The sequence below is a fragment of the Oikopleura dioica genome, chromosome PAR, assembly GCF_907165135.1.
Source record: "Oikopleura dioica chromosome PAR, OKI2018_I68_1.0, whole genome shotgun sequence".
Classification (NCBI taxonomy): Eukaryota; Metazoa; Chordata; class Appendicularia; order Copelata; family Oikopleuridae; genus Oikopleura; species Oikopleura dioica.
In genome coordinates, this window is record NC_137293.1 from 16,051,220 (window position 1) to 16,066,538 (window position 15,319).

The 15,319-nt window shown below is 45.9% G+C and overlaps 6 protein-coding genes across 6 annotated transcripts; 4 read left to right on the forward strand and 2 right to left on the reverse strand.

The window, feature by feature from the left end:
* Positions 1-1,897: 1,897 nt before the first annotated feature.
* On the forward strand, positions 1,898-7,316 carry LOC145703067 (uncharacterized). Its single transcript, XM_081780379.1, has 6 exons — positions 1,898-2,337; positions 2,496-2,611; positions 4,405-4,500; positions 4,581-4,767; positions 5,888-6,111; positions 6,156-7,316. Exons 1-6 carry the CDS (start codon positions 2,167-2,169, stop codon positions 7,255-7,257), a joined length of 1,896 nt encoding a protein of 631 aa, XP_081636505.1. The 5' UTR covers positions 1,898-2,166; the 3' UTR covers positions 7,258-7,316.
* Positions 7,272-8,310, reverse strand: LOC145703068 (glutathione S-transferase 3-like). Its single transcript, XM_081780380.1, has 4 exons — positions 8,055-8,310; positions 7,734-8,011; positions 7,477-7,687; positions 7,272-7,435 (listed from the first exon to the last, which is right to left on the reverse strand). The coding sequence occupies exons 1-4, from the start codon at positions 8,129-8,131 to the stop codon at positions 7,339-7,341; spliced, it is 663 nt and encodes a 220-aa protein (XP_081636506.1). The 5' UTR covers positions 8,132-8,310; the 3' UTR covers positions 7,272-7,338.
* Positions 8,311-9,171: 861 nt separating this feature from the next.
* Positions 9,172-10,055, forward strand: LOC145702116 (uncharacterized). The gene is made up of 2 exons (XM_081779325.1): positions 9,172-9,471; positions 9,685-10,055. The coding sequence occupies exon 2, from the start codon at positions 9,702-9,704 to the stop codon at positions 10,053-10,055; it is 354 nt and encodes a 117-aa protein (XP_081635451.1). The 5' UTR covers positions 9,172-9,471; positions 9,685-9,701.
* A 123-nt stretch (positions 10,056-10,178) lies between these two features.
* Positions 10,179-12,836, forward strand: LOC145703229 (uncharacterized). The gene is made up of 5 exons (XM_081780560.1): positions 10,179-10,991; positions 11,044-11,397; positions 11,442-11,915; positions 11,963-12,119; positions 12,182-12,836. The coding sequence occupies exons 1-5, from the start codon at positions 10,248-10,250 to the stop codon at positions 12,580-12,582; spliced, it is 2,130 nt and encodes a 709-aa protein (XP_081636686.1). The 5' UTR covers positions 10,179-10,247; the 3' UTR covers positions 12,583-12,836.
* Positions 12,837-13,944: 1,108 nt separating this feature from the next.
* LOC145702603 (uncharacterized) lies at positions 13,945-14,645 on the forward strand. The gene is made up of 2 exons (XM_081779841.1): positions 13,945-14,111; positions 14,180-14,645. Exons 1-2 carry the CDS (start codon positions 13,948-13,950, stop codon positions 14,406-14,408), a joined length of 393 nt encoding a protein of 130 aa, XP_081635967.1. The 5' UTR covers positions 13,945-13,947; the 3' UTR covers positions 14,409-14,645.
* Position 14,646: 1 nt separating this feature from the next.
* Positions 14,647-15,303, reverse strand: LOC145702602 (uncharacterized). The gene is made up of 3 exons (XM_081779840.1): positions 15,089-15,303; positions 14,864-15,047; positions 14,647-14,820 (listed from the first exon to the last, which is right to left on the reverse strand). Exons 1-3 carry the CDS (start codon positions 15,286-15,288, stop codon positions 14,674-14,676), a joined length of 531 nt encoding a protein of 176 aa, XP_081635966.1. The 5' UTR covers positions 15,289-15,303; the 3' UTR covers positions 14,647-14,673.
* Positions 15,304-15,319: the final 16 nt, after the last annotated feature.

Below are 15,319 nucleotides of genomic sequence, written 5' to 3' on the forward strand. Positions count from 1 at the left end.
AAATTGATTCTGGCGGTTGTTACTTCCGGCGACAGCTTCGACAGCCCAAGCCGTGTCAGCAGAAACCACGGAAAGGGCATAAAGGAATCTAATAGAAAGAAGAATCGATAGAATGCTTCTAATGAGCAGTTGGCGCTACGTGTTTCACTCTTTGTTTTCAACCCTATGCTGCGACAATTTGCAATTAGCCAAGTGCCGATATCATGTAAAATTTCATCCCAAGCGGGTCATGTTGGCGCCTAAAAGAGCTCTTGGTGGGAAGTGCTTAGAATACGTGCTTTGCTAAACACTTCAAATTTTTCCACAATGAAGTACAAGTTATAATCAGCTTGTAATCATAATCGATCAAAACAAAACTTCTCGCGGCGATCGCTTTTCAGGAATTCGGGTGGAGGGACTTGTCAGGATTTGCACTGATGGTGTGCAGGATTGTGTACCACTCAGTGGTACTGGATCGGACCGGTGGGTTGGCGCCTTGTGGGCGCCCGCGCCACTTCCGCTGTCGCACCGCAATTCGGCCAATTCGTCACTGGCGCAATTATTTATTCTGAAGCTGACATGCACACAAAGCGGCAGCTTCCGGTGTAGTCCTCTCAAAGTCACGACTTCCTCTTTTTAAGTTTTGGCGGACAGCTTGCTAAAATCGCGGACGTCGAGCTTGGTTTACTGCCGCCCGGACGCCACGGAAGCACCAGAGAACAAGGCGGAGAAATTTCAACAGCCTTGAAGCTCGCGCCAATTGATTTGCTCATTAGCATAAAAGGCACTTGATTGCTTCGTAAAATTTGGACCAAAGATGTTGTGATATAAACAGATTAGTTTGGAGTCTGATCGCCGTAAGAGACTGCTGCTTTGGGGATGAGAGACTGGGTCCTTCCGGTAATTGAGTCTTGTTGCTCCAGAGCCACCCCAGTATAATGTTCTGATTATTTTGGCACTTGGTGATTCTGGTGGCACCTTTGTGTGGCCCCAGGTCGCCTAAGCGTAGCTCAGCCGAAAAAATTGTCGAATTACTTCCGGTGGAGACTGCGCGGCGTCGGGGGTCAATCTTAGCAGCAGCTCCACCACCAGTAAATGCACCAACTGCTGCAGCGTTCGCCCTCCCGACTTCCGGCCGCCGTCCACCGCCAGACATGTTCTAATTGTCAACTGAGCACGCAGTACTTGTAGATCATCCTCTGAAAACCAGCGGCTCAGGGACACCTGCCATCGGCACCGTCTTTTTCCGAGTATTATTGACGATTATTAATCGCATATCGCATTAAAAAACGAGAAAAAGGCCCTGTTTTTTTGTTACCGCAACAGTAGATCGTCATTGATCTGTTATTCATCGTCAGTGGAAGGGATTATAACCAAAATATTTTTTATCAATGAAAAATGTGAAGTTAGGCGGAATCGGTACTCAGCACGCTAACACGCGATTGGTTCTGGAGGTGTGAAAATTCACACCATGGTGGCGCACTTCGCGGCACAGCGCGGCAGCAGGAAGTATACACCAAGTGAATTCTTTGTGCACGCTAATATGAAAACATCTTTTGAATTAATTACATGCTGTGATTGCAATCAAGTTTACTAATTAACACGATTAGAAAATAGAAAGAAATTTTCAGTCAATACATGATTTTTAACACCATGCGTTCGGAATCGCACCCTTTTTTGATTCTACGGGAGCATTTTTTCCGAAATTTCTGATTTTCGGATGAATATACAATCGTGAAGAATGTTGGACTTGACTTCCGTTGCATGGACTTCATTCCGCTTCCGATTTCCGCCGACAAAAGCTCTCCTTTCGATCAGATTACTGCTAGCCCGATGAAAGTTGACTTTGGCCTCTCTGGCTCCGGACTGGTTGGTAGTCCCAGCACCTTGATCCTCGCGAGTGTACTTGCGATGGATCGGCTTCTCTTCTGCACCAGCACCACCAGCGTAGATCGCGGGCGCTAGGGGAGGTGGTGGAGGAGCTGCGTAAAGCGTTAGATCTTAAAGGTGGCGAGCGCGGGCGTCAGGATTGCCGCACCAGCACCACCACCACCATCATCATATCAGACACATATTGTCCAACTTCCGAATCGCACCTGCACAGTACGCAACACCTGATAAAAACAGAAACTTGAACAATACTTTCACACTTGATAAGAGAGCAATAGAAACGTAAGAGATGTTCTAATGCTGCCATTCGAGGACGAAAACAAAATGAGTGGGATATTGAGTGGTTCTTATCATGGGATGAGTCCTTCGGGAGTCAACCCTATTAATGAACACCTCTTCTCGAATATTTTTTCACGGCTTCCTCACCCTCAAATGCCTCAAATTCCCAAGAAAAAAGAAGAAAAGAAGGTAAGAATTACGATCAATTGTAAAATATCTATCGTTTAAATGGTGCTAGAATTTCTCTATTGAGTTGGATAAAAACGTGAACTAGAATCTTAAATCCGTTATCTGATGGAAAGTTATTTCCTCTAAGCACCGCCCATCGCTAATGATTTTTTCTTTAGCCCGATAACGACGATGATGACGGGCCAGATAATCCAAAAGTCACTCTTGAAAATATGGAATTGTGGGATAGCTTTCATCAATTTGGCACGGAAATGGTCATCACAAAAACTGGAAGGTAAGATTGCTTCAAATCCGGGGTTGAACGAAAATTATCGTCGATGATGCAAATTGTTTTTTTTTTCTTTTTTTGACTTGGAAATCAGATCACTAAAGCCGATAACTGGTTCAACGGGTCTTTGTGTAAGACATTTTTGTCCTGCCATTTAGGTGGCTGATGCGGTCAGGGAGCGGAAGTGAAAGCGCCCGTCCGTTTCATTTTTAGCGCGTTGGAGGCGCCATGGTGGTGGAGCTGTCAATTGTCACGGCTGCGAGCTTCCGGCCTCGCGGCTTTAAACAAAACCAATTCCCGCTAAACTAGATGCTTTGTTTAACCTGGCCAGAGACGCATGTTAGAAGGCTATCTAAACTTGCTTTTGAAATTGGGACGTTTCTATTTGACCCAAGTAGCGATTAGGGATTCACGTGATTCTGCTGAAGAGGGAATGTTTTGCGTGTTAAAGCGGATGTGGCGGGATCTGGAAGGCGACGAATTGTGCGTTGTGGCGGCGCCAGGCCGAACCGAAAGCCGGAAGTCGCGGAGCATTAGCCGCGCCACCGGTACTTTATAATGTTCGTCCCTAGCGATCGTAATTTCCCGCTGCCAAATTGATGGGAAATATTTACTCCAACCGCAAAGGAGCCGCCCAAGCTCGCCACATCGCAGACGCCAAGGCAACACCACGAGAAACACCTTAGCCATATCAATGGTGATATACATCCACGTGATCAAGTCCATGGCGCTCTCTTCTGCCCTGGCGCCTTGAGTTTGGGTCTTAGCGACATTCCGCCAAGCGCGGTAAATTTATTATTCTATCCCCTGCCTCCTCTGTCTGATAGCGACTCGGGCGTCATTTCTGGCGGCGTCGGGAAGCGCTAGAATCAACAGTCCGATGCAAAGTCCTTTCCGATCTTTCCGCCTCGGCCACATAAAGCCCGTCGCGAAAGCGATAACACCACCGCCACCAGCACGGCTAAGCCATAAAAGTACTTCTCCACAAACATCAAAATCGCGTTGATGATAACACTCGCAATCACTATATCGCGACGATAGAACGTGGACTCATTCCAAGAACGCGCAACCTTCTATTTGATAAATCAAAGAGTGTTGTTGCTACAAGCCAAAATTGATAAAGAAATTTCTATCGCCCCTTTTCACACTAGAAATGGTGCGAAATCTCTCGCCTCCTCTGATTGGCTTGGTGGTGCTCCTCACTCCACCAAGTCCGCGCGCAGCACCACCGCGTGATTTTTCACACCTTAGGTGGCGCCCTTCTGAATCTAAGCCACTCAATGTATCTAGTGGCCATTCACGGGCGGCGTGTTATCACCAACAACATTTGCTGATGCGATAGGCATCTCCAAATTGACTTTCGTTTTCTGCGCCTTTGTCTTACTAAGTGGCGAAATGTCGGGGCGGAAGTGGCTAACGCGCCGCGAAATTGGTGCCACTTCCGCAAGTGGCGAAGTTTGGTGCCGTTTCTCGCGCTCCAACACGTCTGGAACTGGCGATTCTGGCGCCAGCGGCGACACGTTGGAAAATCGACATTTTTGCACCACGAAAATGCACCACCACATCCGCGCCAAATCACATTTACGCGCGCGCCCTTATCACCGGTCATCGCGCTCGGTTGGCGAGTCTTGCTTGGTGATAAGAACGGACATTGTGCGTCGAAAAATCTAAAATTGAGCGCTAAAGGGCGTTTTATGCAATGGGAGGCTCATAGTCGGCTTTAGTGATCTAGAACGGATTAACTTCTAAAAGAATTTCATGAAATTTGATCTGAAAACGTTGCTCAATTCAATTTCTAGGAGGATGTTCCCATCTTACAAGACGAAAGTATCCGGCCTCAACCCAAAAGCCAAGTACTGCATGCTAATGGATATCGCCGCCGCCGACGAGCCGAGGTACGTTCGCAAAACATCAACAATTGAAAATCGAAAAATTTCAAAATCTGACGATTCTTCCGCGTAACTGATTGTTTCAGCCTCTCCCGACGTTACAAATATCACAATACACGGTGGATGGTGGCGGGCAAAGCTGATCCTGAGCTTCCAAAGCGCATGTATGTGCACCCAGACTCGCCGGCTACCGGAGAGCAGTGGATGAACAGGCCATGCATTTCCTTTCATAAGCTCAAGCTGACCAACAACATCACTGATCCACACGGACATGTAAGTTTTCTGGCGTTTTTGATGTCAAGATTACCCATTTTCGCTCAAAATTATGAAAAAAATCATAAAAAAAGAGGCATATTTTGAAATTTGACGGTCGATTTAAAGGATTGAAACCAAAGCCCCAGATAGCCTTGACTAACATTCTCCAGCAGTACGATTCTGCTAAACTGCGAGATTAGTAAGGACGGCGCCGCGGCGGATTTCTCCGGCGCTTGTGTGGTGGTGCAGGTTTCCACACAATTTCAAATTGCTGAAATGCGCAAAAGAGTTATTGACAGTCCGGAAGTGACGGCTCCGAAGGCTCAGGGCGCGTTTTTGATGCTTAAAAGGCTCACCTGTTCTATTTCCTTTTTTGGTGGTGCCGACCGGGCTGGCGCCAGCGCTACCTGCCGCGCCCGTTTTTGTTAAAAACGGCGCCACCATCACCACCAGTGACACCACTCCCCATGGTGTCAAACTTGGCGGCCAAAACACACTACTTCCGGATTCGTAATAAACGCGCTGATCGTAACAATCACAAACGCAACCACGCTTTATCGTAGAAACAAATTATTACGTGTCGCATCGCGCGTCTCAAGGCGCAAGAGTTCTGTTCCAAAGGCTCACGTAAAAATGAAAAATGATCGTAACTCAGTGGGGCTAGAAAAAAGAGCGTAAACTCGTATCTCACTTTTGTCACTACTACCACGACATGAATATTGAATAGGAGCTGCTTTGTTACTTCTAAGGCAGCAATCGGCCATATCTTTGTCGGCACGGGCAACCGCAGCTCTGACCGGAAGTGGTCTCTCGAAACGAAAATCCAAAAAGCCGATCGCGAAACTGTATCGCGTATAATGTGCGCGAAGGGGCGCCGTCCCGACGTCGCAACACTCTGGACAGAAGTGGAACCTTAGCCCCATGCGATCACACTTTTTTCTATTGTATTACAGTACAACGCGTCTTTATCTGTCCGGCTTCGATTAAAGTGGCCGTCAATTTTCATGCCCAGAAATTTTGATCAGTTAAGACACCCGACTAGACGCCGTTTAGGCGGTGTAACCTTAACAAACCCAATCATTACACGCCATATTTACATGCCAACATTTCAATTCAATCTTCTAACACATATCTTTAGACAATCCTCAACTCGATGCACAAGTATCAGCCTCGCTTTCACATCGTCAGATGCAACGACCTGAGCCGAATCCACATGACAACCTTCCGAACGTACATTTTCAAGGAGACCCAATTCATCGCCGTGACTGCCTACCAGAATGAAAAGATCACACAACTCAAGATTGACCACAACCCTTTTGCGAAAGGTTTTCGCGATGCGGGAGCAGGAAAACGTGAAAAGAGGTAATTCATTGCGAAATAATTACATTTTCTAACTCTTTTTTCAGACGCCTCCCGCTTGATTCAACTGGATCAGAGCAGTCGAATGGTTCCGATTCTCCACCAGCCAAGGCTCATTGCGGGCCAGACAGGGCAGTGATGACGACTCAGGCAGTCTCACCCAGTTCAGCTGCTGCCGGTCTCGGATTACTCAACAATCCTCACCACATGTTCCCTCACATGATGCACCATTCGCATCCATTGATGCCACATGCTCCTGTTCCGCATTATCCGCCAGCATCGTGGGCCAATTTGACAACACCTACATCATTGCCAACGTTACCAATCCCAACAAAATCGACGAGCCCGTCTCAAATCGTCCCGTCAGTTTCATTGCCTAAACCAGAAAGTCCAAAGCCTACTTCTGTCGAGGAAGAAAAGGTCGAGCCAGAAAACGATGACAGCACCGTGCCAAGAGCAGAGAGTGGAGACGAGGCTGTAAAAACCGAGGCGGAAGAGAGAAAAGATGTTAAAACTGAGTCTCCAGCAGCGACGCCGACCCCCGTTGAAATCAAGGAGGAAGAGGCGGACAAAGAAAGCAAACGAAGCTCGTCCCGTGTGCCATCCCCAGTGGTGGCTACCACACCCCAGCCAGTTGTCTCGACGCCATTGGTTCATCCAGCTCTTCATGGTATTAGCTCGTTGCTGAACAATGGGCTTGGGCACACAGCTTCCGTCCTTCAACAACAAATTCTTGCCGCGCAAACTCAACTCGCGCAGCAACACCAAGCCGCCCAAGCGCAGATCGCTCAACTTCAATCCGCACTCGCCTTGGCCCAGCAGAGTTCTCTTCTGCAAAACAACCTGCTCAACCAAATTCCAGCGAGCATTTCCGGACCAAACGCAGCGGCCCAGGCGCAGGCAGCGTCAATCCTCGCCACTGCACAAGCCCAAGCACTTCAACAGAAACAGGCTCAAGCACAAACTGCCCTCCAAAATCCGCTGCTGACGTCGCTAGGATTGGCCGGTCTCGCGAAGCCGACGCCACCGCCCGCCCAAGTCGCGGCTGAGAAGATTTACCGAGACGCTATGGTCAGTAGAGGTCTTCAACTGCCTAACCCCGACGTTCTGAAACAACTCTCTCTGCTCAGGCAGCAGCAGCAACAATAACCACAATGCAGTGTTCAAATATTATTTTATCTTGCTCAGAATAAATGTATTATTAAATCATTCACTACATTTTTCTTCGCCTCAGTACGGCAGAAATCTCACTTGACGCGCTTTTGCTACAATTTCTTCGATCTTCGGATCTTGCATCAATCTCTCCACGACTTTGACCCCAGTTGGACTGAAAGCTTATGGAAAATTCTAGCGAAGGAGGAAACTTACCAGTTCTCCTTGAAATATCCATGTACGTTAACTCTTGGATCATCAACAAAGATCCACAAGTTGAGAAGCATAAGATCTGCCACTGATCGTTTACCGCCGATGACCATGTCGGTCACATGAGCATATTTGAGGATTTTCTCGATTTGAATGAATGCTTCCACTGCTCCAGCTTTTACGGCCTTGTAAAACACTCGTCCTTGTTCAGTCAAATCTTCAAAAAAAAGTCAAATCTTTTTACAGAACCGGAAATAACCAACCGTCCTGGTCAACAGCTGCTTTAGCTACATAGCCCGGTTTGAGCATTTTCATCCAAGCCTCTTCGATACTTTCATAGACCATGTCCGCCTTGAGACTTTCGACGCCCTTGAGCTTCTTGAACGTCGTCTGCTTCAGGCAAAAAGCGATAATTGCCTTCGTCTGAGAAAATGACACGCCGTCAACTTTCAAGACTGGAAGCTGGCCAAGAGGAAACTCGTCTTTCTGCGACGCGAACTTCTCCGAGCGCCATTCCAACCGGGTGTCTTCGAACTCAATTCTGAATCGATTTCAGTTCGTCGAAGAACATCTGCGCGTCTTACCCACTAAGCTCTAGAAGAGTCCGAATGACGAAAACTCGACCGTGGCAGGAAAAGTAGATAAGCTCTATTTTGGCCATTTCACACAGAAATCTCTCGTTTTTTTTTTATTTTTGTTTGAGAAAGACAAATCCGACCAATTGGCTACTGGCAGTAATGTTTTATGCAAAATTTTATATCAGCCTTTTCAAATCGGTTAATAAAAAGCGTCTGATGGAGGTGTTGATGAAAATTGCTTTGATTGGCTACGCTTCTGTGAGAAAATAGTTAATTTTAGGTTTCTTTATTTCATATTTTTTTAAAAGAGAAATCAGTAAAAATTGGTATAATTATTCTGTCAATAACTCTTGTTCCGTATTTTTCTACTGCGATACTTTTCACACTCCAAAATTATGACTTCTTTGAATTATGATAGCTTTTTCTCATTTTTTATCCCCTTTTTATCTCAAATTTCGCTGTCCAGAACCCTGTGCGTTGGGCCATTTGACGAGCTTGTCGAACTTGGCATCGCGCTCGTTAGTGTAGTACCCGATGTGTGTTATTCACACTCCTTCATCGCTCAATTTGTGTGTTTGCTGCTTCTGCCGCTGCTTGCGCGTTTGCCAAGCCTGCAATGATCGACTGCGCCCTGCTCACTCAAGCGCTACTGTATCTTCTCTCTTCCTCAAAGAAAAAGATTCAAAGTCGCTGTTCTCGTTGTTTGATTTTCAACGAGTTCGCTTAATTCTTCGATTTCTCTTCAGATTTTCTCCGTCGCGAAGCCGCTTGCGGCTTCGAAATAAGTGAAAAAAGCCGCGCGCGGGTTTTCTTTTATTCATAACATGGATTTTTCATGGAAAAATTAAAAATTTTCATTAATTATTCTTTCGAATTTTTAGCGAAGAAACCAACCATTATCGATGTTACTAACTGCTTTGGCGGCATTTCAGTGTGTGCTATGGCGTCGTTGCGCGTGTGTTGCGACTGGATCGTTGAACGTGCCGTGTGCTGTGAAGTGGAGTGGAGTGTTGTCAGTCGCGAGGGTCAGTCGCCGAGCGTCGCGGGCCGCCCACTCGCGTGCGCCCTGTGTGTGCTGCCGTTGCGTTGCTAACCCCACTAGCGCTGGCTTCTCCTTCGCCTTCGCTAGTTGTGTGTGTGTGCGCGGGTTAGCGCCGTCGCCGTTGCCGTGGAGTGATTCGCCCCTCTCGTGCGCTGCGGCCTCCGACGGTGTGAATGGCTGCGCAGCTGCCGCCGCTGCCCTCCGCGCTCACCAGTGCGCCAAAGGGCACGAAGCGAACCAGATCTGCGCAGAGCGAGGAGAGACCTACAACAAAGCCCACTCAACCCAGGGAAACAACGCGAAGGAATAAAAGCAACGCGCAGCCACACACACGCGCGCGCGCCGAGCCAGAGGAAAGAGAGAAATATCGAGAATTAGTAGGTGAGTGAGCTTCCTGCTTTTTCACCCGTATCGCCCCAGATTTTGCGTTTTTCCTCCGATTGTGATCAATTTTGATCAATCGCGTTTCTTATTCGAGAAAAATGAAGCCGCTGTCTTCTCTCTAGAATTATAACAGCGGAGATTATCCCTTTCAGATCGCTGATTTTCCTTAGAATTTCCCTTTTTGATCGAGAAAAACTTGATTTTCTTCAGATTGAATCGCGTCTAAAATGGAAATCAAAGACACTGATGATGGCGTGAAAACAGAGTCTCACGAAGAGGAAGAGTCGATGGAGCTGATCGAAGAAGATGAGGACGAGTTATTCAGAGAAGAAGAAGAAGATGACGACACGCCGTTGTTTAAAATAGTCGATGAATACACATCTGGCGCGGTCACTATTGACGAGCTCGCCGAGACATATGAGCGCGACGTAAAATCGATTTTCGAGCTGCTTTCTGGGGCTAATCTTCCTGAGGACTACTCCACGAGAAAAGAGGGCAACTGCAAGGTGTTCCCTCTTGAGAAGCAGCGCATTCTCGTCTTTCAAGGAATGGATAAATACTCACATGAAATAGGAATTTAAATTTGAAGCCATAAAACACGATACTCTCTGAAGCTACGAGCCTGACAGATATACACGTCGCCGCGCTCCTCGTCTGTTGATAGATGGGCGCATGCTCTTAGCTTGTGTGTTAGCTTCGAGCGTATTTATCCACGATCAGTTTTGAAATGTTGGTTCGACGGGGAAACGGCGCATCGCTATTTGGATACGAAGATGATATTGGCCCGGGCTGTGGAGATACGCGATGCACTCAAGCTTCGCCTTCTTCCGATCTCGGAAGGGACAATCCGTGGTTTTCTCGACGTCTACAACATTCGTCTCTCGGAGCAGACAAAGTTGCCGGACAAATCAGCGGGCAAACATGTCCTCGAATCCGCCGTAATCGAGTGGTACAAGGTCGAGTCCGAGAAACGCGTCATCTCCAGTCAAAACATCATGGACAAAGCCTACGAAATAATCGAAGAAAAGGGCCTCAATTACACCGTGACGAAATCGCTGCTATCTACGCTTTCCAAGAAGCACGGTATCAAGCTTTCGGAGCAGCCAAGGTTGAATAATTACGCCTCTGTGAAAGATAAGGTGGCCGAGTGGTACCGCACCGCCTCCAAAACGAAGCTCATCTCACACCAGAGAATCGTCGAAAAAGCGAGAGAAGTGGCGAAAGAACTCGGCGTTGACAGAAGTTTCAACAAGTACTGGGCGGCTAACTTTTGCAAATCGTACGGCTTCGAGTTCAACGACCAGAGCATGGCGGTGAAAGGAAAAGAATTGCGCTCGAAGCTCAAGGAATGGTACGAAGAGACATCAATGACAGAAGTTGTCACCTACAATACTTTGATGGATGCAGCGAAAATGATAAACAAAGAGCTGGAAGCCGAGGTCGATATTACAAAAGGCTGGGTGAGCAGTTTCGTCAAGATCAACGATATTCGCCTCTCAGAGCAAGACTCACTCAAGGTAACGCGAAAAGAAACGCGAATCAATCACGAATTAACTGTTCTGTTTGTAGAGTGTGCCGAAAGTCTACGAGAGATTAAACGATTGGTACGAAATTGAATCGCAATTCCGTGAACTTGGAGCGAAAGAGATCCAAGAGCGAGTTCTCTTCCTTGCCGACAAGTATGGCCTCGCGAGAGATCGAGTTCACGATCACTTTGTCGCCGGCTGGCAGCGCAAATTCAACATTAATCTTCTCCAGTCTCCTGCTAAAATAAATCGAATCAGAGAGCGCGACGCATTTGATGTCGAAATCGAAGAGTGGTTCAATAAAGAAATTATTCATCGTATGGTATCTACCGCGGAAGTCAAGAAGTTCGGCGAGCAGCTGATTGCTGAGGGAAAGTATCAGGACAGTTTGGTCAAGGTAAGCATCAACTCATCCTTCGTTAGTTCAAGAATTTCGTCTAGGATAAATTCTGGCATGAGCAACTGTTCAAAAGACGAGGTATCTCCATCGCGTCACAGCCGCATTACACGCGCAAAACGCCGTCAAAGCGAAAGGCAGAGCCCATGTCACCCAAAAAGGAAATCGATAATAGCGGCTACTCAAACTCACCACCCAAGTTGGATGCGATCGCCACTGTAACTGACTATAATGACGAGCCGGAGGATCTTTCAATGCCAAAGACAAAGATTCAAAAGTTGCTCAAAGAAGAGAGTATTCATTCCTCGTCGTCGCCGTTTTCAATGTCGCCAAGCTCTTCCCCTTCCGTCACTTCACGAGTTTCCACGCCGCCCATGTCCGGCAATCCGCCATGGATGGACGAAGTCTGGGAATGGTACTCGACGGAGACGAAGAAGCGAATTCTCGTCCGCTCCGATGTCCACAACAAAGGAGTCAGCCTCAACATTGGCACCGAAATTTCCAAGTCTTGGGTCAAGGTAATCGTTCTTCTTTCTCGTTTGGTTTCTTACTTTTTCTCTTTCAGAACTGGTGTCGAAAGTACAAGGTGAATTTCTTGGACCAGCAAGTCTTCCAGGACATCGCGATTATCGAACAGAAAGCGCTCGATTGGCTTCTCAAGAGCGAAAGACCAACTCTCGGGCGCGACGATGGAACGGGAATTGAAGATATCTTGCGAAAGGGTGAGTTTCAGCTTGTCAATTAGCTCTTTATAATATATTGATTGTAAAATGATCGTTTTCAGGAGCAGCAGAGCGTGGCATCTCCGACGATTTTATTACCAAAAAGTACTTGGAGCGGTTGATCAAGCGAAAGAGCGTTACCAAACCTAAAGCCTTCATGCAGAAGAAGTTCGGCACGATGACGCCCGAGGATGAGGATGAATCGGCATCCTTTAGCAACTTCTTCTCGCAGAACTTCACTAGTTCGGGTTTTACAGATATCACCGAAACGGTCGAGCACAAGCCCGCAGAGATCACACCTGTCAAAGAAAATGTCAAATTGGAAAAGGAAGAAAATGGAATGGATCAGCAGTCGATGTTCGTGATGCCAATGGACGTCGACGAAGTAAATGAACTTGAGTCTGACAAGAAAGAAGGGTCTACTTCGAAGGATTCGGAACTAAGGAACGTTAGAGACGATTGATTTTGAATTGATAGGAAATGTGTCTGATGATTAGACTCTGATTGGTAAGTGGGAAAGCTCGCTCTAACGCTCAAAAGTCCTACTATACTGAAAGATGTATTGGAAACTGTAAAGAGCTCAGGTGTCAACCTAACCGAGGAGCAATTGCTGAATTTCATTCGAAACGGAGGACTACAAACTGAAGTTAATTAATTCTAAATTTAATGCTGGCTATTTGTACAGTTATCTTCAAACACAATAAATTGTACATTTAATATCCTGTCTCTCTCAATTTTCTAGAGCACGTTTGCCTTTCGAACTTGTTTATTTCATAAAAATCAGTTGAAAACTCGTGAATTTTTAAGAGTTCGAACTTCAGCATGACAGAAAGACAAATCCGAACTTGTGCAGATGAAGCATGCCAAAATGAAAGAACGGAAATGAAAAGTATCATTGAATCGGGAGAATATCTGCAGCGCATTTTTCACTTCTCTGAGTATGAAAAGGCGATCGAGTGCGTTAGGAAAGTGTGAAAAATAAGAGCTTCATTTTTATAAAGCTGATTTATTTATTCGCATAAAAGAGTGCTCGAGAACGAGAATAAATTCTTCCTTCAACGATTCGAAGAAGAAAAGAAAAAGCATAAGGAGGAGGTGCAAAAGTGTGTTGCTCAAGTAAAGTTGTCCGAAGAAAATCGAGAGGCCGAGAAGAAACGATACAAGAAGAAAATCGCGTCGTTGCAAGAAGAGTTGAAGAAGTTTCAAGAGACTGCCCAAAAGAATGTTGTTCCAGTCCCCGCCTTGGAGGAGAATGAAGGGGATGAGAACGAGAATGAATACGAAGAAGACGAGCAAGATCCAGAAGAAGATAATGAAGACTTCTATTGTGCCGCCACGACTTCAGCAGCCATTCCACTTGTAGCAGGTTTCAGGGAAGGTTCTATTGAACTCTCTACTAGAGTTTGTTTTCGCCAAATGTAATTTCTTCGAAAATAAAACCTTTGAAAGTCGGGAACGAGATGGAGGGCCATGCATTCACAGCGACGATGGACAGCACCCAGACTTCGAATTCAGTGATGACGCTGACTTTGACTCAGACGAATGGGAGGAGGATCCAAACTCGAAGCCCAAGATCGTCATGCGTCGACGAACTGCCGATAGCAAGAAAAACACGCCAAGGCGAAGAAAAACAAGAAAAATTAAAATCCATCGTGCTGTTTTTTATTTTCTCACTCTCTTATTATTTTTGCTGCTAAAGTGGTCAAGGAAGCCGCTTGTATCCCGTCTGCACATTTTCACTACGACTAGCATTTATAGTATAAATTTTATACAAGTCAAAATAAACTCAACAAAATCGCCGATTCCTTCAGTCCCTAATTTTCAGCAAATGTCGGAGACTACTGAAAATGTCGATCAAGCAAGTGACATCTGCGACAATCCAGCTTGCCAAAGAGAACTTGCCGATTACAAGAAGAAATTCTACGAGGAGCCAAATTACGAAAAGCTGATTTACGGATTCAGCAAGATGGAAGATATCATTTCTTACATTACGCAAGTTCGAAAATAATTAGATCGCTAATCATTATGAAAGTATTGAGTTTTTTTCGAACTTTTAAAAGTCGCCTTCAAGAACGAAACAAGGAAATTCAGCAAAAGACGGAGCTTTTCAAGAGCATCGCGGACGACAGAATCGCAGATCTGAAAGAAATGCTCTCCGAGGCAGAAGAAGAACGAGCGGCGAGAAAACGCCAGTATAAGAAAAGAATCGAAGGCCTCGAGTTAATGCTTCAAGGAAAAGTCGGCGAGGCTAGGAAGATCAGAAACTCCCTCGACAAAGGAAGAGCTTGAACATTTTACTATGAATATTTATTGATTACCATCAATCGTTTTGCAGCTCCTCTCTAGAAAAGAAAGAAAAACAGGAGGCAAAGAAAGTCCCCAAGAAGGCTGAGCGCGTCTCCTCCCGAATCAACAAAAACCAAACTGCTTAGACGCTGTTTTACCCAATGCCCTCATTTACTGCCTGGCACAGTTAACTAATAAAGTTCAAAAAGAAGATTTCAGCGAAAAATATTTATGTGACAACATGTGCATTTCTGTATTTTCAAACAGGCTAGGTACAGACGCCGTATGTTACATTTCTTTTCCGCACGTCCCAGGATATCGGTTCGTCCTTGTTCCACGAGAACTTCATATTATGCTTGAACTTTTCGACTATCTGCACTTCTTTGAAATTATTGTTGCAGCAGATCGCGGTACACTAGGACTGACATCGAAATCTAACCCCTCAAAATGAAGACTACCTTTCCGAGATTCTTTTTTCGTTGATTTCTTCTATATCTGCCCTTTTTATGGCGTGATTTTTTCTTTGAAGATTTTTCAATTGTCGTTCTTTTTGAGGTTTTCTTCTTGTCCCTTGGAAGCTTGCAGAGTCTTCCGCGGTTTTGATTGAGTAATGATACAGAACTAGCGCCTCCATTAGCCGAACTGAAACTTTTTCTCGCGGAAATTCTTGATTGTCCTCTTACCAGATGTCTAACGGCAACATGTAGACAAGTATCCTGTCGGGTATACTTTTGATATCTGGCTGGGGCCCATTCATGTTCACGGTTATTTTCTGTAGTGAAGGTTTTTCTTTGTATTTGGAGTAGAGATTTGATGCTATTTTGCTGAAGTCTTCTATGCTTTTTACACAATATTTCCACGTACAGCTCCCTGACGGACCCATACATCTGCAGCTTTCGCGTCTGAAAGTTGGT

Coding starts and splice junctions, on each gene's coding strand:
- LOC145703068 (XM_081780380.1), bottom strand. CDS start 8,131: ATGGCCAAAATAGAGCTTATCTACTTTTCCTGCCACGGTCGAGTTTTC. Junction 8,012..8,054: donor ACTCTTCTAGAGCTTAGTGG/GTAAGACGCGCA, acceptor AAATCGATTCAG/AATTGAGTTCGAAGACACCC. Junction 7,688..7,733: donor AGCAGCTGTTGACCAGGACG/GTTGGTTATTTC, acceptor TTTTTTTTGAAG/ATTTGACTGAACAAGGACGA.
- LOC145702603 (XM_081779841.1), top strand. CDS start 13,948: ATGTCGGAGACTACTGAAAATGTCGATCAAGCAAGTGACATCTGCGAC. Junction 14,112..14,179: donor GATATCATTTCTTACATTAC/GCAAGTTCGAAA, acceptor AACTTTTAAAAG/TCGCCTTCAAGAACGAAACA.
- LOC145703067 (XM_081780379.1), top strand. CDS start 2,167: ATGCTGCCATTCGAGGACGAAAACAAAATGAGTGGGATATTGAGTGGT. Junction 2,612..4,404: donor GTCATCACAAAAACTGGAAG/GTAAGATTGCTT, acceptor TTCAATTTCTAG/GAGGATGTTCCCATCTTACA. Junction 4,501..4,580: donor GCCGCCGCCGACGAGCCGAG/GTACGTTCGCAA, acceptor TGATTGTTTCAG/CCTCTCCCGACGTTACAAAT.
- LOC145702602 (XM_081779840.1), bottom strand. CDS start 15,288: ATGGGTCCGTCAGGGAGCTGTACGTGGAAATATTGTGTAAAAAGCATA. Junction 15,048..15,088: donor ATGTTGCCGTTAGACATCTG/GTAAGAGGACAA, acceptor AAAAAGTTTCAG/TTCGGCTAATGGAGGCGCTA. Junction 14,821..14,863: donor GAAAAAAGAATCTCGGAAAG/GTAGTCTTCATT, acceptor TGTCAGTCCTAG/TGTACCGCGATCTGCTGCAA.
- LOC145703229 (XM_081780560.1), top strand. CDS start 10,248: ATGATATTGGCCCGGGCTGTGGAGATACGCGATGCACTCAAGCTTCGC. Junction 10,992..11,043: donor CAGAGCAAGACTCACTCAAG/GTAACGCGAAAA, acceptor TTCTGTTTGTAG/AGTGTGCCGAAAGTCTACGA. Junction 11,398..11,441: donor ATCAGGACAGTTTGGTCAAG/GTAAGCATCAAC, acceptor AATTTCGTCTAG/GATAAATTCTGGCATGAGCA.
- LOC145702116 (XM_081779325.1), top strand. CDS start 9,702: ATGGAAATCAAAGACACTGATGATGGCGTGAAAACAGAGTCTCACGAA.